This window comes from Polypterus senegalus, chromosome 7 (genome assembly GCF_016835505.1).
Source record: "Polypterus senegalus isolate Bchr_013 chromosome 7, ASM1683550v1, whole genome shotgun sequence".
NCBI lineage: Eukaryota > Metazoa > Chordata > Cladistia > Polypteriformes > Polypteridae > Polypterus > Polypterus senegalus.
In genome coordinates this window covers 31,580,199-31,603,845 of record NC_053160.1, presented here as the reverse complement: position 1 = coordinate 31,603,845, position 23,647 = coordinate 31,580,199, and the positions used below count along the sequence as shown (strand labels likewise).

The 23,647-nt window shown below is 37.4% G+C and overlaps 1 protein-coding gene across 2 annotated transcripts in view; it reads left to right on the top strand.

Annotated features, from left to right (window-relative positions):
• The window catches only part of hexb (hexosaminidase B (beta polypeptide)), a 49,350-nt gene that overhangs the window by 4,142 nt on the left and 21,561 nt on the right, over positions 1 to 23,647 (top strand). For both annotated transcript variants that reach the window (XM_039758439.1, XM_039758438.1), the window contains exons 2-8: positions 2,696 to 2,847; positions 7,430 to 7,495; positions 9,806 to 9,852; positions 11,570 to 11,680; positions 13,440 to 13,541; positions 16,674 to 16,806; positions 21,379 to 21,559. In XM_039758439.1, coding sequence (XP_039614373.1) covers positions 2,696 to 2,847; positions 7,430 to 7,495; positions 9,806 to 9,852; positions 11,570 to 11,680; positions 13,440 to 13,541; positions 16,674 to 16,806; positions 21,379 to 21,559 — 792 coding nt within the window. The remainder of the gene's footprint in view (positions 1 to 2,695; positions 2,848 to 7,429; positions 7,496 to 9,805; positions 9,853 to 11,569; positions 11,681 to 13,439; positions 13,542 to 16,673; positions 16,807 to 21,378; positions 21,560 to 23,647) is intronic.

The following is a 23,647-nucleotide window of genomic DNA, read 5'->3' as shown; positions in this document are numbered from 1 at the left end:
GTGACATTTATTATTCTGATTAGGGTTGTCATGTCCAATTATTTTGTCAATTGAGTAATCTATTAAATGAAACATTTAAAATTGACGTAACAAAATGTTACACGTGATGAGCAGGATTTTACCTTTAAAACACCATATTCCACTCATTTCTGGTGTCGCTCCTTTGTCTTTGTAGCTTTCCCAAACAGCTGGGGCTCAGCTGGAAGGGAAGATGGAGTTTCCACTGAATAACTGACAGTAAAAAATGGGTAATGTTTAGCTTTCAGGTCCAAGTAAAAGAATTTGTGACAGCTTTTTACTGATTCTGTTGCTTGTTTTCACATTAAACTGAAAGTTGTTATTTCCCAATTATATATCTCAAATCTGACCTTGGCCTTCATCTGTTGCAACAGTCAAAATAAATGTGCTTTGTGATAAAGGGCCTTCTGTGCAAAAGCAGATTTATACTCTTGTTTACAGGGTCATTATTGTTACATATAAAGAGAAATTCTTCCTTGCATGTGCTAATCAACATGCCACACTTCACCACTCTCTGACACCATAGCTAATGAATATAATACTTCGGTTATTGATTTACCTAGAAAAACCCATATTACTTACCTGAAAAGTGTCAGAATATTTTATTATACATACTGTAAGTGATCAACATGATTCATGATAAGAATTGCAGCTTGTGAGAGTTAATGCACGTATGATGACAAGGGGACGGGTACATGCTGTTATTATCACTTTGTGAACTTGAACTGTATAGTGTAGCCTCGTAAATATAAGTAAAGCTGTGAGCAACAAAACAACAGTATGCAGCACTTGTTCTGTATGGTATTGTAAAGTATGGTGGAAACAAAATTGCAATATGAATTTATTTGTCCATCTGAAAGGGCTGCTCCACAAACTTCACAGTTCACAGCTAAAGAGGAAAATCCCATGTTTTTTGCAGCACGGCTTTCTCTTCTTTTTTTCTCCTGAGCTGTTATTTGAAATATGAATGCATTCAATCAAGAGAGTCTGAAATATTCTTTGCTATGATACACCATGTTTCAGTTTTGAACAAAGCAAAATTAACACAAAATGAGTCAGAGTGTGCATTAATTTGGTTTGATTTATTCTTGAAGCTAAAATGATTGAACATAAATATTGATGGTTTCATTTAGTAACAGTTCATAGCAACAGTTACAGGTAAGTCTAATAAAGTGCTAACATTTTTAACAAAATGTTGAGAAATCCTGAACATGAAAGGTGCAGTGGTTTTTACAAGGGACAAAATATGCCTCTTGTACTAAAATATGGGATTTAGAAGTGTTTAGCACTTGTAGCTTTTAATTTGAGCTTGTTATATAAAAACAAGTCAATATGGAAACTAACACTGGAAGTGCTTTTTTTTTTTCCTTTAAAAATTCTATGAATGTCTAACGCTAGAGAGCAGTACGCCCTTGGAGATTCGTTCTTGCATAGTCCGCTTTCACCAGGACTGGTCCTCTATATACGCAACAGGTGCTGCAGGGCCACTTGCGAGCCTTTCACATTTAGTGTTCGAAGGTGAAGCACGAACTAGTCATTAGTTTGAATTTGGAGAAATTTTAAGAAAGGTTTCTTAATTCAGAATAAAACCTGGAGAAATTAGTATAGGGCGGCACGGTGGCGCAGTGGTAGCGCTGCTGCCTCGCAGTTAGGAGACCCGGGTTCGCTTCCTGGGTCCTCCCTGCGTGGAGTTTGCATGTTCTCCCCGTGTCTGCGTGGGTTTCCTCCGGGCACTCCGGTTTCCTCCAACAAACCAAAGACATGCAAGTTAGGTGGATTGGCGATTCTAAATTGGCCCTAGTGTGTGCTTGGTGTGTGGGTGAGTGTGTCCTGCGGTTCATTGGCACCCTGCCCAGGATTGGTTCCTGCCTTGTGCCCTGTGTTGGCTGGGATTGGCTCCAGCAGACCCCCGTGACCCTGTATTTGGATTCAGCGGGTTAGAAAATGGATGGATGGAAGTTAGTATAACCCACAGTCAAAACAATGTAGGCATGGTGATTGTTCAGTGCTACAAAAAGTCAAGGCAAAAGCCAATGCGAGCATAACCATGAAAAGATTTTTATGATGGTAAAGTTTAATCCACTTTTAAAGGCCTAACTAGTCAGTATTTGACTGATTGGCTTTGGTCTTTTTTTAACAGTCCATTCAGGAGAATGTAGCAAAGAAAGTTGTCAATTATCCCTCTTCATCTTCATAGCAACATCTCATTCAAAGCTGCACAGGTTGCAAAGATACAGAACTCTGGACCTACAGAGATGCCAGACCCATGCTGTTCTCTAGACCAGGCACAGTTTACATCATGGGACACATCATTTCAATGAGATGTCAAATGAGCTACGGAGCAGCTGTTGCACAGGCGAGATTATTTTTGTAGAAATCCTTTGTGAATGTTATAGCAAATCATATCTAGTGTTTATGGTGACTACCTTGAGAGTAAAGCTTCTTTGTTTTTACTGGCATTTCTCTTAATAGGTCAGGATCAAAACCTTTAGAAGTGTATGTTATGTGTATGAAGTAGCTGTTTGTCTCAAATACCAGAACAGCTGATGCTTACTTTGACTATGATGTTTGGTATGTTACTGTTCAGCAATGCATTTTCCTTAACTTCTGTCTTTACTGGCATTAACTTAGGTATAGGGACAATATTTAATCAGTAACAAACCTGTTTTCTTCACAGGTATTTTGAATATATATTTAAGTTGCCTAACGCAAGGGAAGGAAACCTGAAGAAGCCCTACTCAAATGCAATAGCCTCCCAATTGCAGGTGTTAATCACATCTTCTGATCCAGAGTGCGATGGCTATCCAAACTTCAAGTCTGATGAGTCCTGTAAGTGATCAACATGAGTAACGTATTTTAATTTTGTATATACATATTTTCTTGTTACTTCCAGGGTTACTCCTGTGTTGTACCCAGTGCTGCTGGGATAGGCTTTAGCTCCCCATGATCTTGTACTAGAAAGGGTCAGTTCAGAAAATAAGTGAGTGTATTTGGAATAGATTTATATAAGTTGTAATTGTGATTTGGTACCAGAATAAAATAAAATTGAAAGTGGTCCTTTTATTATTCTTTATTTAGCAGATGCTTTTATTCAAGACAATTAAAAAGAAAATCGAATGACTTGCGTTTTAACTTATGATGATGATCATGTTATTCAAGTGAATTTTATCAAAAAGACATTTTATTACCCCCTGAACATGTTTGTGTTTTAGAGACCTTTACATTTAGGTAACATCTGCATATTAAACTGTATTTTATGTGTGGTGTCTCTCTACTATAGGTAACCTTTTACCATTCTGCAGTCTTTGCTTGAGTGCAGCTAGCTCCGGTTTAATAAGTCAAGACTCCCTTTATTTAAGTCTGTATTTGATAAATGTTCGTCATGTCTGGACAGTTCTTACGTGCTAATGTTACCTGAGTAGACAAGTTGCAAGGGGACACATTGCCTGTTTGTCCAGGTTTTTTCTTTTTAGTATTGTAAATTGATGCATACATTTACATAGACACCCTCTGTCTTTAAATATTCTGATTCACAAATTTCATTAAATTGAAAAAAATGTGTTTTGCTCGAGCTTGTTTTTGCTGTTGAACAGTAGAGTTTTTTTTCTCTTTTATATACAGTGGTGTGAAAAACTATTTGCCCCCTTCCTGATTTCTTATTCTTTTGCATGTTTGTCACACAAAATGTTTCTGATCATCAAACACATTTAAACATTAGTCAAATATAACACAAGTAAACACAGAATGCAGTTTTTAAATGATGGTTTTTATTATTTAGGGAGAAAAAAAATCCAAACCTACATGGCCCTGTGTGAAAAGTAATTGCCCCCTGTTAAAAAATAACCTAACTGTGGTGTATCACACCTGAGTTCAATTTCCGTAGCCACCCCCAGGCCTGATTATTGCCACACCTGTTTCAATCAAGAAATCACTTAAATAGGAGCTGCCTGACACAGAGAAGTAGACCAAAAGCTCCTCAAAAGCTAGACATCATGCCAAGATCCAAAGAAATTCAGGAACAAATGAGAACAGAAGTAACTGAGATCTATCAGTCTGGTAAAGGTTATAAAGCCGTTTCTAAAGCTTTGGGACTCCAGCGAACCACAGTGAGAGCCATTATCCACAAATGGCAAAACATGGAACAGTGGTGAACCTTCCCAGGAGTGGCCGGCCGACCAAAATTACCCCAAGAGCGCAGAGACAACTCATCCGAAAGGTCACAAAAGACCCCAGGACAACGTCTAAAGAACTGCAGGCCTCACTTGCCTCAATTAAGGTCAGTGTTCACGACTCCACCATAAGAAAGAGACTGGGCAAAACGGCCTGCATGGCAGATTTCCAAGACGCAAACCACTGTTAAGCAAAAAGAACATTAGGGCTCATCTCAATTTTGCTAAGAAACATCTCAATGATTGCCAAGACTTTTGGGAAAATACCTTGTGGACTGATGAGACAAAAGTTGAACTTTTTGGAAGGCAAATGTCCCGTTACATCTGGCATAAAAGGAACACAGCATTTCAGAAAAAGAACATCATACCAACAGTAAAATATGGTGATGGTAGTGTGATGGTCTGGGGTTGTTTTGCTGCTTTAGGACCTGGTAGGCTTGCTATGATAGATGGAACCATAAATTCTACTGTCTACCAAAAAATCCTGAAGGAGAATGTCCGGCCATCTGTTCGTCAACTCAAGCTGAAGCGATCTTGGGTGCTGCAACAGGACAATGACCCAAAACACACCAGCAAATCCACCTCTGAATGGCTGAAGAAAAACAAAATGAAGACTTTGGAGTGGCCTAGTCAAAGTCCTGACCTGAATCCAATTGAGATGCTATGGCATGACCTTAAAAAGGCGGTTCATGCTAGAAAACGATCAAATAAAGCTGAATTACAACAATTCTGCAAAGATGAGTGGGCCAAAATTCCTCCAGAGCGCTGTAAAAGACTCATTGCAAGTTATCGCAAACGCTTGATTGCAGTTATTGCTGCTAAGGGTGGCCCAACCAGTTATTAGGTTCAGGGGGCAATTACTTTTTCACACAGGGCCATGTAGGTTTGGATTTTTTCTCCTAAATAATAAAAACCATCATTTAAAAACTGCATTTTGTGTTTACTTGTGTTATATTTGACTAATGGTTAAATGTGTTTTGTGTGACAAACATGCAAAAGAATAAGAAATCAGGAAGGGGGCAAATAGTTTTTCACACCACTGTAAATATATACATACCTTGTCTAAGTTTTGGTACTGCATATTTTGTTTTGTTTTATGTAACCCTAGCTGTGCCCTGCAGCTCTGCCCACATAGAAGAGAAACACGACAGCGAGGGGGGTCCTGCCTGGCTCCTCACTCCTGACGTCATGCTTCCCCTTGGCCCTCAGCCTCTGTCTTGGATTAGCGCAAATATATCGCTCCTGCAAGTGAACTGTGATTCTTAGCGCAATGAGAGAAGTAGCAAAATCAACTGGAATGTTCAAGCAAATTCTAGAAAAAAAAAAAAAAAATCTAAATCCGTTAAGTAGTTCTCTTTTTCGCTAGCTAAGCGAATGTAAGATACACCCTGAGGCTGGTGTGTGGGGGGTGTCTGTGTGCTGTGTCTTTCTTGGATTTGAACAAATAAATCGGGAACCACAAGTGAACTATGATACTTGGTGCGATGAAATCAACCAGAATGTTGAAGCAAATTATAGAAAAAAGCCCGATCTGAATCTGTTAAGTAGTTCTCTCATGAAAGACAGACAGACGTACGTTGGATTTTATATATATAGAGCTAATTCTTAACAATTTCATACACTATTAAATTGTGACAGTAAATCTCTGAAGCCTTTCTTGGCAGAACGTATTCTACAGTCTAACAATTTAACCCTGTATCTTTTTTCTGAGCAATATGTACTACAGATTTGTTTTTTGTAGCTTCTTACAAAAGTGCTACAACCCTTTCTAGATATTGCTAGGGCATTGAGCGGTTTAAAGGAATACTTCATCCAAGATGATAATGTTTCTATCTTTTACTTGCATTCCATTTTTTGTAGTGATGACAAAAGAGAAAAGCTTTTAATTTAATGTTTTCTTGGATAATGGAGATTCTTCAGTCTCAGTCCAGCCTGAGCAATTACAAACAATTTCAAAACACCCATTAAACAAAAAGTCTCAGATTACTTGTGTTGCATAATGGATATGTCAGGTATCCAGGTGTATGCTCACAACGTTCCAGGCATATGTACAGTTCTGGACTGTACAGTTTGGACAACCCTAGCCAAATTTATATTATGTTGACTTTTGAAGTAAAACAAATAGTAAATACAGCTTTATTTTAGTTTGTTTGCTGTCAGTGACATTGTTTTTCTGAAAATGTACAATTATAATTTAATTTGATTAACTTAAAAAAAAAAAGACCTGCCTCCTCCTCCTCCATTCATTGGCCAGAGGTTTTGCTCTGTATTAGTTCATTTAATGGCTACCGTGATGTATCATATGATATCAACATTTACAGAGCCTGGTCTGAGAGAGGTGTACACATAAAGGTTAAAAGAAAATCATATCTAAACATTATCAGGTGGAAAGTATGCCTTGTTTGGTCATATCCAAGGTGTTTCAGCAAGCAGAAGGTAAATTCATTGGTGCGGTTTCACAAACTTGTGATGAAAAACCCAAAAGTTCTGTAGTTTAGCCTTATGACCAATAAATGAGTAAATAGTTCAGTCTGCATTTCAAAAGCTCAGTCCTATAAGAATGTGATTCTCACTCCTGTAATGGAGCATTTTCTAGAAATTGATCATTTTGCAATAGTTTTCAGCCATTGCTATAAACAATACAGGGTACGTAAGAAGTTTAAAACAAAGTAAAACCATTTTTGGTAGAGTATTCCTTTAAGAAACTTGGCTGATTATGTCTAAAGATTTTATTTTGTACTCAAAACATTTTGGCCTTCTTAGCTCACCTTGCACATTGCCAAAGTGGATGATATCATTATAAAGCTTAAAACTCGTATAGCTCTTCTGAAGGGTTTTTACTGAAGTTAGCCATACAGTTAACCTTATACTAGCACACTGTTCACCTTTTTGAGGCAAAGCCCCTAATTAATAAAAGATAACAGTAGACTAAAAGTTACAGATTTTAAATTAATCCTGCAATCATTATTTCCTTCTAAAAACAGAAGGCTGAGGTTAGCCGGTCATGCTAGCTTTTTCATAACAAATCACATTAATAAGTGCATTGTTTGGTCACTTTTAGTGCTCTTGTGAAGAGTGTAGTTAGCACTGAGCTTGGCATTACTCCATTAAAGCTCTTTACAGACCTCTTTTTATATTTAGAATGTAGGTGCAGGAATTTGGTACATTATTAGTCTGAATGGTTCTTAAGTACAGTACAACACATTCTGTGCATAGATAACTTTTTCTTTTGCTTTCCAAAGATACCCTTGTTGTTGATCAACCAGTATCTCTTCTGACTGCTGCCAATGTCTGGGGTGCTCTAAGAGGTAACATTTTTATTTTTGTTTTTAAATGTGATGAATTATGGAAGGAACATTGCTACAATACCTGGGTTACAACTCCATCCATATCACTGTCCAAGTGGTGTTGCATGTTGTACTTTGTGTTTGTGGATTTTTGTCAGGTGCTCCTGTACCCCCACATCCCCAAAGTTATATATTAGATTAAATGGAAACTAGAGATTGGTGTGATGGACTAATACCCATCCTATTTTGGAACTGGTGTAGGCTTTGGTCCCCATTTTCTAGAAATGCATATAGAGATATATCTGCTTTTTGCAGATGATGTTGTCCTGTTTGCTTCATCAGGCCGTGATCTTCAGCTCTCTCTGAATCGGTTCGCAGCTGAGTGTGAAGCGGCTGGGATGGGAATTGGCACCTCCAAATCCGAGACCATGGTCCTCAGCCAGAAAAGGGTGGAGTGCCCTCTCAGGGTTGAGAGCGAGATCCTGCCCCAAGTGGAGGAGTTCAAGTATCTCGGGGTCTTGTTCACAAGTGAGGAAAGAATGGAGCGTGAGATCGACAGGCGGATCGGTGTGGCATCCGCAGTGATGCAGGTTCTGCATCGGTCTGTCGTGGTGAAAAAGGAGCTGAGCCATAAGGCAAAGCTCTCAATTTACCAGTCGATCTACATTGCTACCCTCACCTATGGTCATGAGCTATGGGTAGTGACTGAAAGAACGAGATCACGAATACAAGTGGCTGAAATGAGTTTCCTCTGCAGGGTCTCTGTGCTTTCCCTTAAAGACAGAGTGAGAAGCTCAGTCATCCGGGAGGGGCTCAGAGTAGAGCCGCTGCTCCTCTGCATCGAGAGGAGTCAGATGAGGTGGCTTGGGCGTCTGATCAGGATGCCTCCCTGGCGAGGTATTCCTGGCATGTCCAACCGGGAGGAGGCCCCGAGGAAGACCCAGGACATGCTGGAGGGCCTATGTCTCCCGGCTGGCCTGGGAACGCCTCGGGATTTCCCCGGAAGAGCTAGAAGAAGTGGCCGGGGAGAAGGAAGTCTGGGCATCTCTGCTCAAGCTGCTGCCCCCGCGACCCGATCTCAGATAAGCGGAAGAGGATAGATGGATGGATATAGAGACTACAAATGGATGTATTAACGGATATATCTAATAATTAAGGGTGGCATTATGATGCTGTGGGTGATGTCACAGCTCTGGGATGCTGATTGGAATGATGTCTGGTGTCACTGAGTTAAGCTGAGTTCAGTGTTATCTTCTTTTCCTTACCATTTGGTATCAAGGATTATCCTGCTGAAAAATTCTGTTGACTGGTGGTTCAACTGAAGCCATAAAGGCATTTAACAGAAAAATATGATTAATTAGTTTTTTGTTTACCCTGTTACTTGTAAAATAGAATTTCAGCTATTTGTTTAAGAGTAAGTAACATGTCCACTACAGACTGTACCTGTAGACTTACTAGTCGGCACCAGGACCCCTCTCGTATTTTGACAGTAACTGAATGAGCTACAGGTGATTTAAAATTCTGGACAGACAAACGAACAGCCACGGTAGCGTATTATATATGAAGATCATTTTTTTTAGCTTATCATTAAAATGTTTTATCACGAAATACAGACGAAGAATTTCATTCGGTATCCTGGATCATCTGCCATATTGCCCATTACTACATATAATTATCCAGAGTAAACTATATCATACATTAAGTTTAATAAAGCTTGACTGTTCAGAAGACATTTGAAGTGTTTTAAGGGTCTATTTTTTAATCTGTGTATGGCAAGCAGTAGTACTATACTTTCTCAAACAAGCTCAATCCAATTCAGGGTTGTGGGGATATGAACCCAACCCAGGAAGAATTGAGCGCACATCAGGAAAAAGTGTTTGAAGGGATGTTAGTATATCTCAGGGTAAATACCTACACTCACAAAAATAGAAACCAAACTGTCCACAATAAACAGAAATGTGTAAGACTTGCAGCAGAACTTTATCAGTAGGATGCATTTGACTTCCTGCATATTGGCTTAGAAATATTGTTCTTCTGTTGTTACTATTGTCTTCTGAATGAAGTAAAGATGTCTTTGATATTGAACCCTCATGTTATGTAATGTGAACTATTTTTGTAGTGGAGTGCAGATTATTGAATAAATTGAATAAATAATTAATGAATGAATTGAATAAATACTAGATGTATTTAATGGGACTAGATTTGATTATTTACTTTACATTTAAATTGTACATTAAATTTGGTGCAGCTGGAATTATTTTAGTTTTATATATTTAGTATTGTTACTTCTTTAAAACATAGTTTTTTTTTTTTTTACGTTTTTTGTAACAGGACTTGAAACATTTAGCCAGCTTGTTTACCAAGATGAGAATGGAATGGTATGATAATTAAGCATTTATTGACTTTTCTCTATGTTACAGTAAAACTGTATAACCTTTGTACAATTATGTTTTTAAGGACTGTTTTTCATGCTTTTTGTTTTCTATTTACCTTTTTTGAATTTGACCTATTGTATTGTAAACTATCCATTCAAGATAACGTGGTATAGTGTATTTGAACTTCACAATAAGATAACAGTGGGTAACAAGAATCATGAATATGGGTCATTTCCTTTGGACACTGACACATTTCTTTTTAAAGCTGCTTTGTAAAAGTGTTTGAAGGAATACTCCACCCAAAAGTGTTTTTTTAATGTTGCTTAACTCATGTCCTTTGTATCGGTGACAGAGAAAAAAATTGAATGCCATGTTTTCATACAGAATAGAGAGAGAGAAGTCTATGACATAATAGAAGTTAATAGTGACCAATGCTGCACATCAGCAAATGACACATAACATGTTAGTAGAAAGAAAAAAAAAAAAAACTTGTTTTACTCATGTTGCATAATCCAAGTGTTATCTAGTTGTGTGCTCAAAATGTGCAAAACACATGCGTCTTTACAGCTAAAATATTCTTAAATAGTTCCAGAATAATCAGCAGACATCATAAACAGGGTGCCTAAAGCATCCTAGGAAGGTCTTTTTTAATAAACGAAGTTAATGATATACTGTTGTGCATGATATCTAGAAGTGATGACTGTCAACTAGTTCCCTGTTATCTCCATCATATTTCCTTTCTTGAAATTTGCTTTGTCCCTCTTCATGTTAATATGAATGAACTCAAAGGAGATATGATGGAGCTGCTTTTTTCGGCATATAGTGATGTGAAAATTGCTGCACGAGAACTGTGGCTTAGATAAAAAAAGGCTAATGTCAAAAAAATCACCAAGATGGCATATATCCTGTAGTGCTTAAGGAGGTTAGTAAGTACAAATAGAAACAGTTGATGCATTTTTTCAGAGATCACTGCACAATGTAAAATTGCAAGATGGCTAATGTTTCCCATCACATTAATGTGATTAGGCTGGTCGAACTAACTATAGTCCTAAAAACTGAACATGCATTATGAGTAAATTAATTAAAGCATTTCTTAAGAAATGTCAGCGTGGGTTCAGATGGTGAAGATCAAGTTTCACTGCTATGCTGGAATTCTATGAGGATTCAACAAAATGATGCAATCATATTATGTGTCCTGCTTTTCAGAAGGCTTTTAATAAAACCTCATGTGAGAGGCTAGTGATCAAACTGAAACAAGTGGGGATTACATGGGTGCAAAATTGGGTTAAACACTGGATGTATAGGGTTATAGTATGAGGAACTTCACAAATGCGCTGTCCATTCATCCATCCATCCATCTATCTAGTGTAGAAGATCTCACTGGTCATTGCAGAGTTTTATAAGATGTGAAGGATGTCACTGCCCATATTAATGATTAAGTAAAAAAAAAAAAAAGCCAAACTTACATGTAACATCCAGAATCATTAACCTTTGTTCAAGTAACATTGAATATTTACTTATTTTGAATTGAAATGTTCAAACCTTTTTTTTTGGCTAATATGATAGCACCAGTCTTTACTGAGGAATACTCTTGAGTCAAATATTACTAGTTTGCATATTTATTTTTCAAAAATTTTACTATGTACCTACAAATTGATTTAATATTAACAGCTTCTTTTTTGTTTTATGTTTTGTTTTTCCTACCAAATTATGGAAACAGCATCAGATCAACAAGACTGACATAAAGGATTTTCCAAGGTTCCAACATCGTGGGATTTTGTTAGATTCATCACGTCATTTCCTGCCACTTAAAGTCATTCTTGCTAACTTGGTGAGGAAACGTTAACATGATATTTTGATGAGATTCCATCAGTAGTTTCTTGGATTTTTTCATATTTGAACATGTTTTTGTTAGTTTCTTCATTTATTAAGAGTGTTGACTTCACAAACTATAACAATGCACTATGCTACAAGAAGTTTATTGCCTGTGTTAAATGTAGAATTGGGCTCAACTGGCAATTTCAAATTTTGTGGATACTGAAACGCACTTTTGAGTATAAAATAGGTACAGACTGCTGCTTTAAATGCTACAGATTTCACAAAGCAGCTACATGTACTCTACATATACAGTTTGCACATCCCTTGTGCTTTCTGAATAGAATTTCAGAATTACAACAACATGGGCGTTTGAAATACAGCAATTTAAGAAAGATCAAAGAAAGACAGGAGTATGAACTGCACAATGTTGAAGATTAAAAAACACAATTGGACTTGGTATGGCCTGAGGTGCTTCTAGTGTTAACCCAATGTGAGCTGCTTTTAGTGGGGATCTAAATAAGGCAGCAGTGAGTTTAAGTAGAAAGGCACATTGGAGAAGGGATACACTTGAGCCCACACAATAGCAGTTTTTACACACCAGTTGGTGCTGTTAAACTAGTTGTATCTAATATTAGCTGGAACTTATGCTACCTTTACTTTCTTTACATTTAATAAAAGATATAGAATTCTTTATACAGTCAATTCCTGTTAATCAGACCACATCGGGACGCGACCATTTTGGTCCTGATAACCGGCTGGTCCAATTACATGAACGTGCCCTATACATGTGCAACCAAGATGGGACGTGCTATAAGTAACATATTGAAATGTCATTATGACTTTTATTGTGCTGCACACGCGTATGGCAAACGTACAAACAAGAACTACGTACATTTACATGTATGGTTGCTTACAACTTTGTTTATTGAAAAAGAAATCTACAAATTCTACGAAACGATTTACACGATAACAGCATAAATTCTTCTGGAGAGCCCAGGGATCCTCCCGATGTCGCTGACCCGCTTTACATCTGCTTTCTGCGGGCGACTTGTGGCTTCTTTTTCTTATTCTCTGTCATGTTCTTTGGTCCAATTAAACAGAATTTTGGTCCAAATAAGCGAACAATATTAGGCTTATGTAATATGATCTGTTTCGGTTCTTTAGGATTCGGTCCGAATAAGCGGCTGGTCCGATTAACCGGTGGTCCAATTAACCGGAATCGACTGTATATTTAATTATATTTGTGTGTATCATTTGTTAGGTTATACTTTACTGTTAATGTTGTCTGTAAATCTGCTTAAGCCCTGTGAGCCTCTCCTCAGTAAAGAAAAACTTTGAAACAGAATTATTTGAAAACTGAACCAAATCCACAGACAGCTTTATAATGTAACATCCCTGCGAACTAAGCCACCATGATGGCCCAATCAGTCTTCCATCATATGTCACTTTTCACTGCATTTAGCTCATCCTACGTTTCTAGATTCCTAAAGAAGCTGTCTTAAATTATGATGCTCGTTCAGATTTCTTTTTAATGTAAAAACATTTTTACATATAGATGAATGCTCTTTGTTTAACTTGATTTTCCTGTGTCTCATGTGCAGTTCCTCCTTCCTTCCTTCCCTAAAAGACTGTAAAATACCTCTGCCAATTTCAATGCATAAGAAATAGAAATAGATGGCACATAAACTCCAATAATGTCAAAAAGTAGTTTCACTTTAACTGTAAATTAGTATTCAAACCGTGATTAACATCGTCTACAACATATTCTGCAGGATGTTATGGCTATGAACAAGTTTAATGTATTTCACTGGCACATTGTGGATGACCCGTCTTTCCCCTATCAAAGCACAGCATTCCCAGATTTGAGTGAAAAGGTATGTAAAGTTTATTATAACAGAACTTTTTTTGATGTGATTTCTTGTTTTTTCCCTTTAAAAGATCTTCTGGACTGTAACATTTTATGTGACTGTTTGCAAACAAATTATTGTACATTTCTGTAATAGAAGTGAAATGTGTGAGACTGTTATTAGTTGTATATTTTATAGACAAAGCATATTGAATTTTTAAAGTTATTTATTATGTAAGAACAATGATACACAGAAACATCGTCAATTTTTAGTCCTTCATTCATTTTAATCCTTATCTTTGTTTAACTGCTGGCTGATCTCTGGTAGAAGAATGTTTAAAGAGAGTACTATGGCTTAAAAAAGTTAAAGAATAAAAAAAAGAAAGTGAGAACAACACTATTTATACAATAAATATATATATATATATATATATATATATATATAATGCATACTGTATCTCGTCTTTATCATCTGGCAAAGGGGAAAGGAACAACATTATACATTTGTAGATCTGGAATAGACATTTGACGGGATGTCACGAGACAAGATGAGGTGGGCAGTGAGAGAATAAGTTGTGGGGAAATATTTAGTGTGTACAATCATGTCATTTTATTAAGAAGCATGAACAATGGCCAGAGCAGCAATTGACAATAATTAAAAGCTTTGAGGTGAAGGTAGGGATGCACTAGGGATCTGCTGATGATCTTATTTTGATGGCAAAAAGTGAAGCAGAATTAAAAGAGAAGAATTAAATGGAAAATGAATTCAATGTGGAAGGTCTCAAGATGAATGCAAGAAGACCAAAAAGTTGGTTGGAGACAAAGGGGCAGTAGGTATGATAGAGGTCAGTATATGGCTGTATGGCATGTGTGTTAAGTATGTTTGGGTTCAACTAAATCTAGTACATGTTTTGGCAGAAGTGGTTGTGTAAGAAAGATGGTCTACAGGCAGAAAGCACAATTTTTTTTTTGCAGGAAGTGTGCAAGAGTAATGCTCACATAGGACATGCACATTTAGATACTGGCAATGGAGGTGTTGTAGAGACAGCAGGGAAGTGCAGCTACTTTGTTTGACACTGAGTGCAGACAAAGGTTAAGGCATAGCAGTCACAGTCAGGGCAACAAGTGAGTTGAAGGAATTCTCACAGCTGTCCCTCATTCTCACTTCTAAAGATGTTTCTGTGGCACAGAAGGGTAAAGTTTACTGTTCTGAGGAGTAGTATGCTCAATGGAAGTGAGACATGGCCAATGAGAATGTAACATGAAGCAAACCTGGCAAGTGCAGAGATGAGAATGACCAGGTGGATGTGTGGAATATCAAAGGTGAATGCTGTGGAGGTGTGAGGTATGCTGACGAGAGGGTAGGTTTGTATGTAGGGGTAAAAAGCAAAGGAAGATTTGTTTGAAGAGGAACAACAAGAGTGAAATAGAGGGGATGAGGCCAACATGTAGTCCAAAGAAGATGTGGTTGTAAGAGGTGTTTGATGATATGAAAAAATGGGTTAACCACCCCCAAAGGATGTCCAAGAGCATAGACAGTGAAGGAAAAAAGTTTAGAGGTGATAGACTGACCTAGGTAAACCTGGAAAAATGGCTGTTCAAATTGGGGTGGTGGTGAAAAATATATGTCTAGTTTTAAGTAGCACTTAATTCAGTATTCACATGATTGCATATGTAAATGATACCGGATTTGCAGTCGATGATAGATAGTCACTCGGGTTATATCAACCACGGACACTATCGGACAAGATGTGGACTTCACAAAATCCTGATTTAATAAAGAAAAGGCACTAATGTATTGGTACTTCCACAACCACAATGGGATGGTGTGCAACACCAGTACAGTGGCCTCCTATGAACTACTAGTCTTCATTTATCCATAACCATAATACAGAAGATGCATCAATGAAGAAAGCATCTGGGACCACTAGAGAAAACTTAGGGAGTACAAACCCAGGGGCCTCTGCACGGCACCAGCACTTCAGAGGTGATTTGTGTGCCATGCCTGGAAGATATAAATAACCAGGACTTAAAAGCCCCTTGTGTCAAGGGCCTATTGAGCTAGGTGTTGGTCAGGTAAATTATTGGCAAGAGCTCAGTTGGCAGGAAGAAGAAAAGGCCAGAGTGTGGAGAAGGTTTTTGAACGATTAGTGAAAGGTGAGCAGGGAGTGCTTTGAGAGTACTAGTGGATGACTGGGCCGGTCAGCTCATTTGATAGTCATTTTCAACCACTTGCATAGTCCGAACCTGTGTAAGTCATGCTTTTTATTTTTATTTTGTATTCTCTTTCTAGTGTTAAACTTGTCTTAAAATTATTAAAACCCTTTTTGCTTTTTACATATTTAGTTTGGGGATAACTTGCCCGAAGCCACTATTCTGAATTATAGCTTTTAACAGTAACTTCAAACCCATTATTATTAAGTTATATTGCTACATCAGTGTTTAGTTTTATTCCATTAATACAGGTTTTTTGTTGATTTTTTGGATGCTCTGATTGATGACAAGGTGATCATCTGTTTAAAAAAAAAGTATGCCATAGTTCAAATTGGAAATTGTTTTATTGCCATTAAGGATCATTCCGTTTTATTTTAAAAAAAAAGAGAACAGATGTAGGTTGGTGAGGCAGTTTTCTGCCCTTTTTGGTGAAGTTTGCACAATTTTCCCTTGCATGTGTGGGTTATTCTTCAAGGACCCTGCTTTTCCTTCCACATCTGTAAAGACATACATATATGTGTTTGTATGGGGATGCCAATAACTTGACCAGTGGTAGTTATGTGTGAGTGGCTCTGCAGTGGATTGGCACCGTGTCCGTGGCTGGCTTCTACCTTGCACCCAGTTCATCTTGGATAGGCAGTGTCTACCTACAGGCCTTACCTGAATTAAGTAAGTATGAGAATATCTGAATATGTACATACATCTGTAAATTTAATCAAAGCATTGCTTTTGTAGGAATACCTACCCTGTAAATGAAGATTAATCTTCTTATGGGAGGAACCTCATGTGATGATGAAATTTGAAAAAACTAATTTAAAGAAATAGAAAAATATGTTCTCAGTGCAGCACTTGAAAATTAAAATAAAGTGTGAGTTGTGTACTTTGTCATTTCACAAAGCTGTTTACATGATGCATTTATTTTATTTCTTGGATGGATTTTCCACAGGGCTCATACCACCCATACACTCATGTGTACACACATATGGATGTGAAGATTGTAATTGAATATGCTCGATTACGTGGAATCAGAGTTATTCCAGAATTTGACACACCTGGTCACACTCAGTCCTGGGGCTTTGGTAAGTATACAGTCATATGATGCCTTTCTCCTCAGAAGGTCTTTCACATGTGATATGAAACCTAATTTTTGACAGTTTTCAAAGTCAACATAATGCTGCAATGAGAAAACGCATCCACATCTCCTTATAGGCACATTAACATTTTCACTTTAATTATCTAAACATAAAATATGTAAACAATCCTTTAAAGAGAAGAGATTTTTTTACACGCGTGTTTGATTTAAGTAAATGAGCTATCTTTATTTTATTATTTCCTAATTTAGCAGTTACCCAGAAATACATGTATGAACACAGAATAAAAATGAGACCTTGGATGAATCTTTTTTAAAATGGAAATGCAGGTATGAAAATACAGAGAATGAAAGTGAGATGTCAGATGAAAATGAGGCTTGATTCCCAATGCTTTCGCTATGTCATTTTTCTTCATTTTGGAATTAGCTTTATCCAGGATTGTAAATTTTTCTTTCAGTATAAACGGACACCGCTCCTCTCTTTTTTTTTTTTTGATCATCTCAAAGAAAACCTTGAGAACTACTATGAAACTTGAACAGTATAGTATTCACACACAACAGATCTACCCACGCAGATGCTAGGTGGAGCACTGACTAAGAATTCAGTTATGTGTATGATGTCACGCCTATACTCTCGCCGAGACCAGAAATTTCACAACAGATTCACTTTTTCTTTGAAAAAGCCTGTTGCAGAGTTCCTGACACTCAACATGGAATAGGCGCGGCATTAAGTATTGTTTGCACCACATTATTATCTCCAGTGACAATTTTTGGTCAAAAAAATTTACATTTTGTTTAAACGAAATTTGTTAAACATGATGTTGTATGAATGTTTGTTTGGGCCAACAAAACTGTTTGTTATTCTTAAAATTTCATTACTTTGGTATTCACTATAATGGGATTTAACCTATATATATGTGTGTGTGTATATATATATATATATATATATATATATATATATATATATATATATATATAATACAGTATATAATATATATTGTGGCGGATGGCCCTCTGAGTCTGGGACCAGGGGAGCAGCCATGGGATGCACACTGTGTCCCCTGGAACGTATGGGGCCAGCCCTCATGGGTTATATTGGGGCCACAGGCATGGGATTTCAGGGCTCCGACCTGTTGGGCTCCATGGCCACCACCGGGAGGAGCTGCACGGCTTAATGAGCCCCTGTGGGCGGGAATGCAGCCACACCCCGAAGTGCAGCCTAATTAGGCCAATTACCACCTGGAGCACTTCCGGGAGGGCTATAAAAGGAGTCTGCAGCCACTACTCAAGGTGCCAGAGTTGGGAGGAGGAGGACAAAACTGCCTGGGAGGAGTAGAGGAGAAAGAAGATTGTTTTTGGGTGTTTTTGGGACTGTGTAGGGCCTGTGGGACATGGGGAAGACATGCCCCACGGCTGAAGGTAAAATAAAATCTTTTCGTTTATTTTTACCTGTGCCTCCGTTGTCAGTCTGTGTCGAGTCAACGCCTATATAGCGCCTTTGCCACTATATATATATATATATATATATATATATATATATATGTACATATGTGTATGTGTGTATATGTATATTTCCACATAATCAAGCAAACAGTAAATTAGCTGTATAACTCATAGATTAAATACTTCATTTATTATAGAGATTTATAAATTCAAATATTCAACCAATAGGATAATTGAAAACCTCTTAACTACAAGTGTGCTGTCTTTTTTTTTTTATTATTGGTGTAATATTTTTAGATAATAATGTATTATTAATTACAGAGTTCCAACACCCATCTGCTTGTATAAATTGCTCTCCCTGTTGATCCCCATATGCGTGTCTGTCAGGTTATTTGGAGGCGCTATATTTTCCCAGTATTAGTAAATGTGTTTGTGAGTGTGCAACAGAGTGATATCTCTATTCACTCTTCACTTGTGCCCAGTGCCGGTAGACAGAATATATGGCTCAACATGAGGCCCTGAGTTGGATAAGCAAAAGATAAAAATGAAAGGAAGGGTGGATGTTTTCCACTTTATTTTGGGAATTGGCTGCGCAGTTTTACCAAATTTCATTCTTAAATGTCCAAATTATAATCTGTCTTCAGTATTAAGGTTTCTTCCACAGCATTTATAATGGCAACAGTCTGTTTATCTGGATTTAGTAGGTAGGTTGGTTGTGCCCAGATCTGTTTCCTACACTGTTTTTTTTTGTGATGGTCGTGTTCACATTCATCAATCATGTCCACCAAAGTGTGTGTTTCACCTCCATACTTACCTTACAACATTCACCACCATCAGAATTCACAGCAAATGTATCCTTAAAAACAAATAAATCAGCAACACAACTACAGTGTGCAGACACATGCGTGCAGTGACAGATACACTCACATCCATGGTATCATCTTGCTGTTTCTAACAATTCATGTTTGCCAGAGTGTGTTTTATACAAAACTGTCTTCTCAGCAGCACTGCTACTGGTTTCCATTTCCCATCTCTTACAGTGGCTGTAGAAAAAATGGGCCAGTGGACACATACAAAAATGACAGAAAGGTTCGCCTGCACGTTAAAATGTTATTAGCTTAAAGTTTCATGTGATGGCGATGGTGTGTCGGCTGTTTTTGACGAGATTGTGGATATTTCCCTTCAATAGAAATATAAAGAAATGTATAGATTAAAGGAATACCCCACCCAAAAATATTTTTTTAATATGTTACTTAGCCCTTTGTAGGGGTGGCCAAGAAAAAAATGTAATCTCATGTTTCCATACAAAATGGAGGGAAAAAAGTGTATGACCTAACAGAAACCAATAGTGACCAATGCTGTACAAAGGCAAACAATGAGAAAACATCCAAGGAAAAAAAAATCTTGCATTGCTTGCGTTTCATAATATAATCCACATGTCATTTATCCAGTCATTTGCACAAAACACACAAAATGCATTTTTTGGATAAAATATTGGTAAATAAATATGTCCGGATTTATCAGCGCACACAATCATAAACCAGAAACCCAAACCCTCATGGGAGTGACTTTTTGTCTGCAGATGATTTCAGAAGTGTTTATTTAACAATACATTTGCAGAAAAGCAATTTTGCATATGACTGGATAACTGACAGAAAGATTATGCGACAAGTGGAATATTCCTTTAATTACTATCTGCAACAGTTAATACCTAGCATATGGACAGGTGCTGCTGTTCAGCTGTTTGTAAGGAATTGCATGTGATGTTATAAATTACACAGTATAAGAATCCTTTTATTTACATGGCTTTGTGTTTTCCTTACGTTTTATATATAGTGTTGCTGCTCATATTATATGCTTTGTTTTGCTACATTTTCTTTTTTTTCTGTTATTTTCAGCTTTATCTGAAAGGCTTATATACTATAATTTAAATAATTTTATGTACTGTATATGTAATTTAGAAATTATTAACAGAGGAGGTTTATCTTGTTATTAACATACGAGTTTTAATGATGCACAAATAAATCCTATTTAAAGAAATCATTCAGTGCTTGTTACCTGCACACATAACCTTTTTTAACTCTTATGATGGTCAAAGTAAAGTTGTTAGCAGACTGTTAATATTTTCAGTTGTTTTTATTAGTTAAGTTGTAATACATATCATTTTTTATCTGTATAGTAAATAGGGCAAACAAAGCCTTTCTGCTGTCTCGGAAACTGAATGGTTTAAAATACACTGTATACAGTAGGTTATACTGTACATTAATGGGGTACTTGCAGGGAAGTCAATGGAGGCTCTGATCGGGGCGCTTGAGTGAAAAGTCTGAGTGTCTGGGCCTTTAATGACCTCTTGGGCACAGCCATCAGCAGTGTGTCTGTCTGCGGAGAGAGTGTCAACCTTGTCAAGAGATTTACTTACCTTGGCAGTGACATTCATGGGGGGTTCATGACGTCACTGGAAAGGTGTGTATGGGGCTCCCGATATCTATGCAAAAGGATGAAGGTCCAAGTCTTTAAAGTCCTGGTGCTTCCTGTCTTGCTATATGGTTGCAAGACATGGACGCTATCCAGTGATCTGAGACAAAGACTGGACTCCTTTGGTACTGTGTCTCTCCGGAAAGTCCTTGGCAACCGTTGGTTTGACTTTGTGTTGAATGAGCAGTTTCTCATGGAGTCCCAAATGAGGCACATTACCTGCACTGTGAGGGAGTGTCAGTTACGGCACTACGGCCATGTGGCGCGTTTCCCCGAGGGTGATCCAGCTCGTAGGATCCTCATTGTTGGGGACCCGAGTAGCTGGACCAGGCCAAGGGGTCGCCCACTAAACACCTGGCTGCGGCAGATAGAGGGTCATTTCTGGAGGGTGGGACTGGACCGCGTGTCTGCCTGGGGGATTGCAAACTGGGATCCCAAGCTGTTTCGTCGTGTGGTGGGTGGGGCAACGCACTGTACCAGTGCATGACCCCCAACTTGACTTGTGGGGAATAGTGGATTCAGCTGCATTAAGAGCCCTATCAGTGTTTCTAATTTTGTTTAATGTTAAAACGTTTTAACAGTTACCTTCAATCAACTTATTACAGTTGTACAACATAATATGCATTTTTCCTGTCCCATTCAGGTCAGAAAGACCTTCTGACAACTTGCTATTCTGGGGTTGCACCATCTGGAACCTATGGCCCAGTGAATCCCATCCTGAACACCACCTATGACTTCATGTCTGTTCTCTTTAAAGAGGTTAGCTCCGTATTCCCAGATGCCTATGTCCACCTAGGAGGTGATGAAGTGGATTTCAGCTGCTGGTAAGTCATGTCTTTAAAATGTTGTGTTTTTAAAATTCCTCCAAAGACAGGAAAATTTTAGTTTTGAAAATTAGACAAGGAAACATTTTACAGTAGACACTGCCATTCAGCCTGAAAATGAAGGGTGTAAGAAATGAAAAAGCAGGATTTTTTATTAATTTAAGTTCAGAAGCATTAAATAGAATGACCATGTTATTCTAAGAGAACCGGAATACATATTAATGGTAAAAATAACTATGCCTGCATCTTTGTACATGTGTACAAGGAAGATATCAGTCAAATCATAATTCTCTTTCTGTGCAGTTGAAACGTAAACCTGATTTTGCTTGGTTAAATACCTTGGCATGGTGGTGGGACTAGGATGCCCCAGAGATTACTAGCCAGAGGTTTTGGACTTCTGTTAGAGTTGCTCTTGCCAGTGTGGTCTAAGTAGAAAGGCTGGACAGAGTTATTTACAAGTCCTTGAAAGTGCGTTTTGCAGTTTGAATGGAGGTCCACCTCAGTGTAAGTCTGTGTGGCAGTGCGGACTGTTGATTTTCTGTTTGAGCTTACTGTCTTGTACTGGAACTTCCTTAAAGACACTTCAACGAGTATTTCAGCTGACTTTTACATTTTTTGGAGAGACTAAAATTGTTGCATAATTGCAATGATTAGTCCTTTTGTTAGATGGTCAACTGAACACCTACCCCTGGCTGGGTATTTTACAAATATTATAGCTACATGTAGAGAAGTTTAATAAAAAATCTAATGAGGAATTTAAATCCCTTCACGCTTAGATTCCAAGGCTTCTAATATCTCTCTCTCTCTATTTTTAATGTTGAAGAGTTAATAGCTTGGCTTTACAAAAATGACAACAAGTGCCACAACAGGATACTGAGGAGAGAAGAAGAACAGTGAGGGGTCAGTAGCAGTTTATAGCTGCTATGCTTGTATTTTTGTGCAAGTGACAAATCCTGAAATCATTACCAAACTGACATCCTAACATTTTATTGTCTTTTATTGATTGCTAAGTAAGTACTGTAAGGCCTGCCTAGGCCACATGAGGAACATTGTTTAGAAATCATCCCTAAACATAAGTGGAAGCCAGTGCAAGGAACTGAGGACAGCAGTTATATGGTAATACTTCTTAGCTGTATTGCTTTTTGAATGAATAAACTGAAGGATATGGAAAGACTGTCAATAGCACATTGGGCAAACTATTCTTTTATATACAAAATACTTTAATCTTGTTTTTCCCCATGGGATTAGTAAAGTTTACCTAATTGAATCCTTTTATATTATTAAAATGAAAAAAGCAGGTTTTGGACAATGATATAATGTGTGTATTAAGAAAGAAGGCCATAATTGCATTCCAGCCGCTTTTAAAACTTTGTAAACATTATTGTAATAGCAATCAAGCAGCAATAAATCCTTTAAAAAGCATGGCTAGCATTTCAATTCATTATTGCTTTTCTTTGTTGTCACCCTGTAGTCACACCACTGTGTTAAAAAGCACACACATACAATTCGCTGTCAAAAATGACTGAATTCACCATTATACATGAACAGTTTAGAAATAGTCACATGCTTTTTTGTGACATTTTAAAATAAACTGTGAAAAGGAAGTATAAAGAGCCTTTGTTATTCATTATAGGCGGAAATATCTACTCATTGTTGAAGTTGGCACTTCTGTTGTACCCACTGCAAAGGGTGTTTAACTGGAAATTTAATAAGAATTACCTAGAATGTAAACTTTTTATTTTTAAAGACTAACACTAAAGGGGCTCTGCTAAGCTAGTCTGTCAATAAGTGACTTTATTTGCTTCATTTCATTTATACAACTCACAGTCCATATAGTAGATTTCACCAATGCTGGTATCCAGAAACTGGAAGTGGTACTTTAACTTTAATACTTTAGCAAACTTTCAAGTAAACAATGGTTATAATTACAGATGGATGATTCAAATTTTGTATAGATATTTATAATAATAAAAAGCAAACAGATATGAAATTTGAGAAAAATTACTCAATCAGAACTAGTATTTTATTTAAACAACCATCCGAATTTTTTGTATCACGAAAATATAAATGCGTACATGATATTAAAAA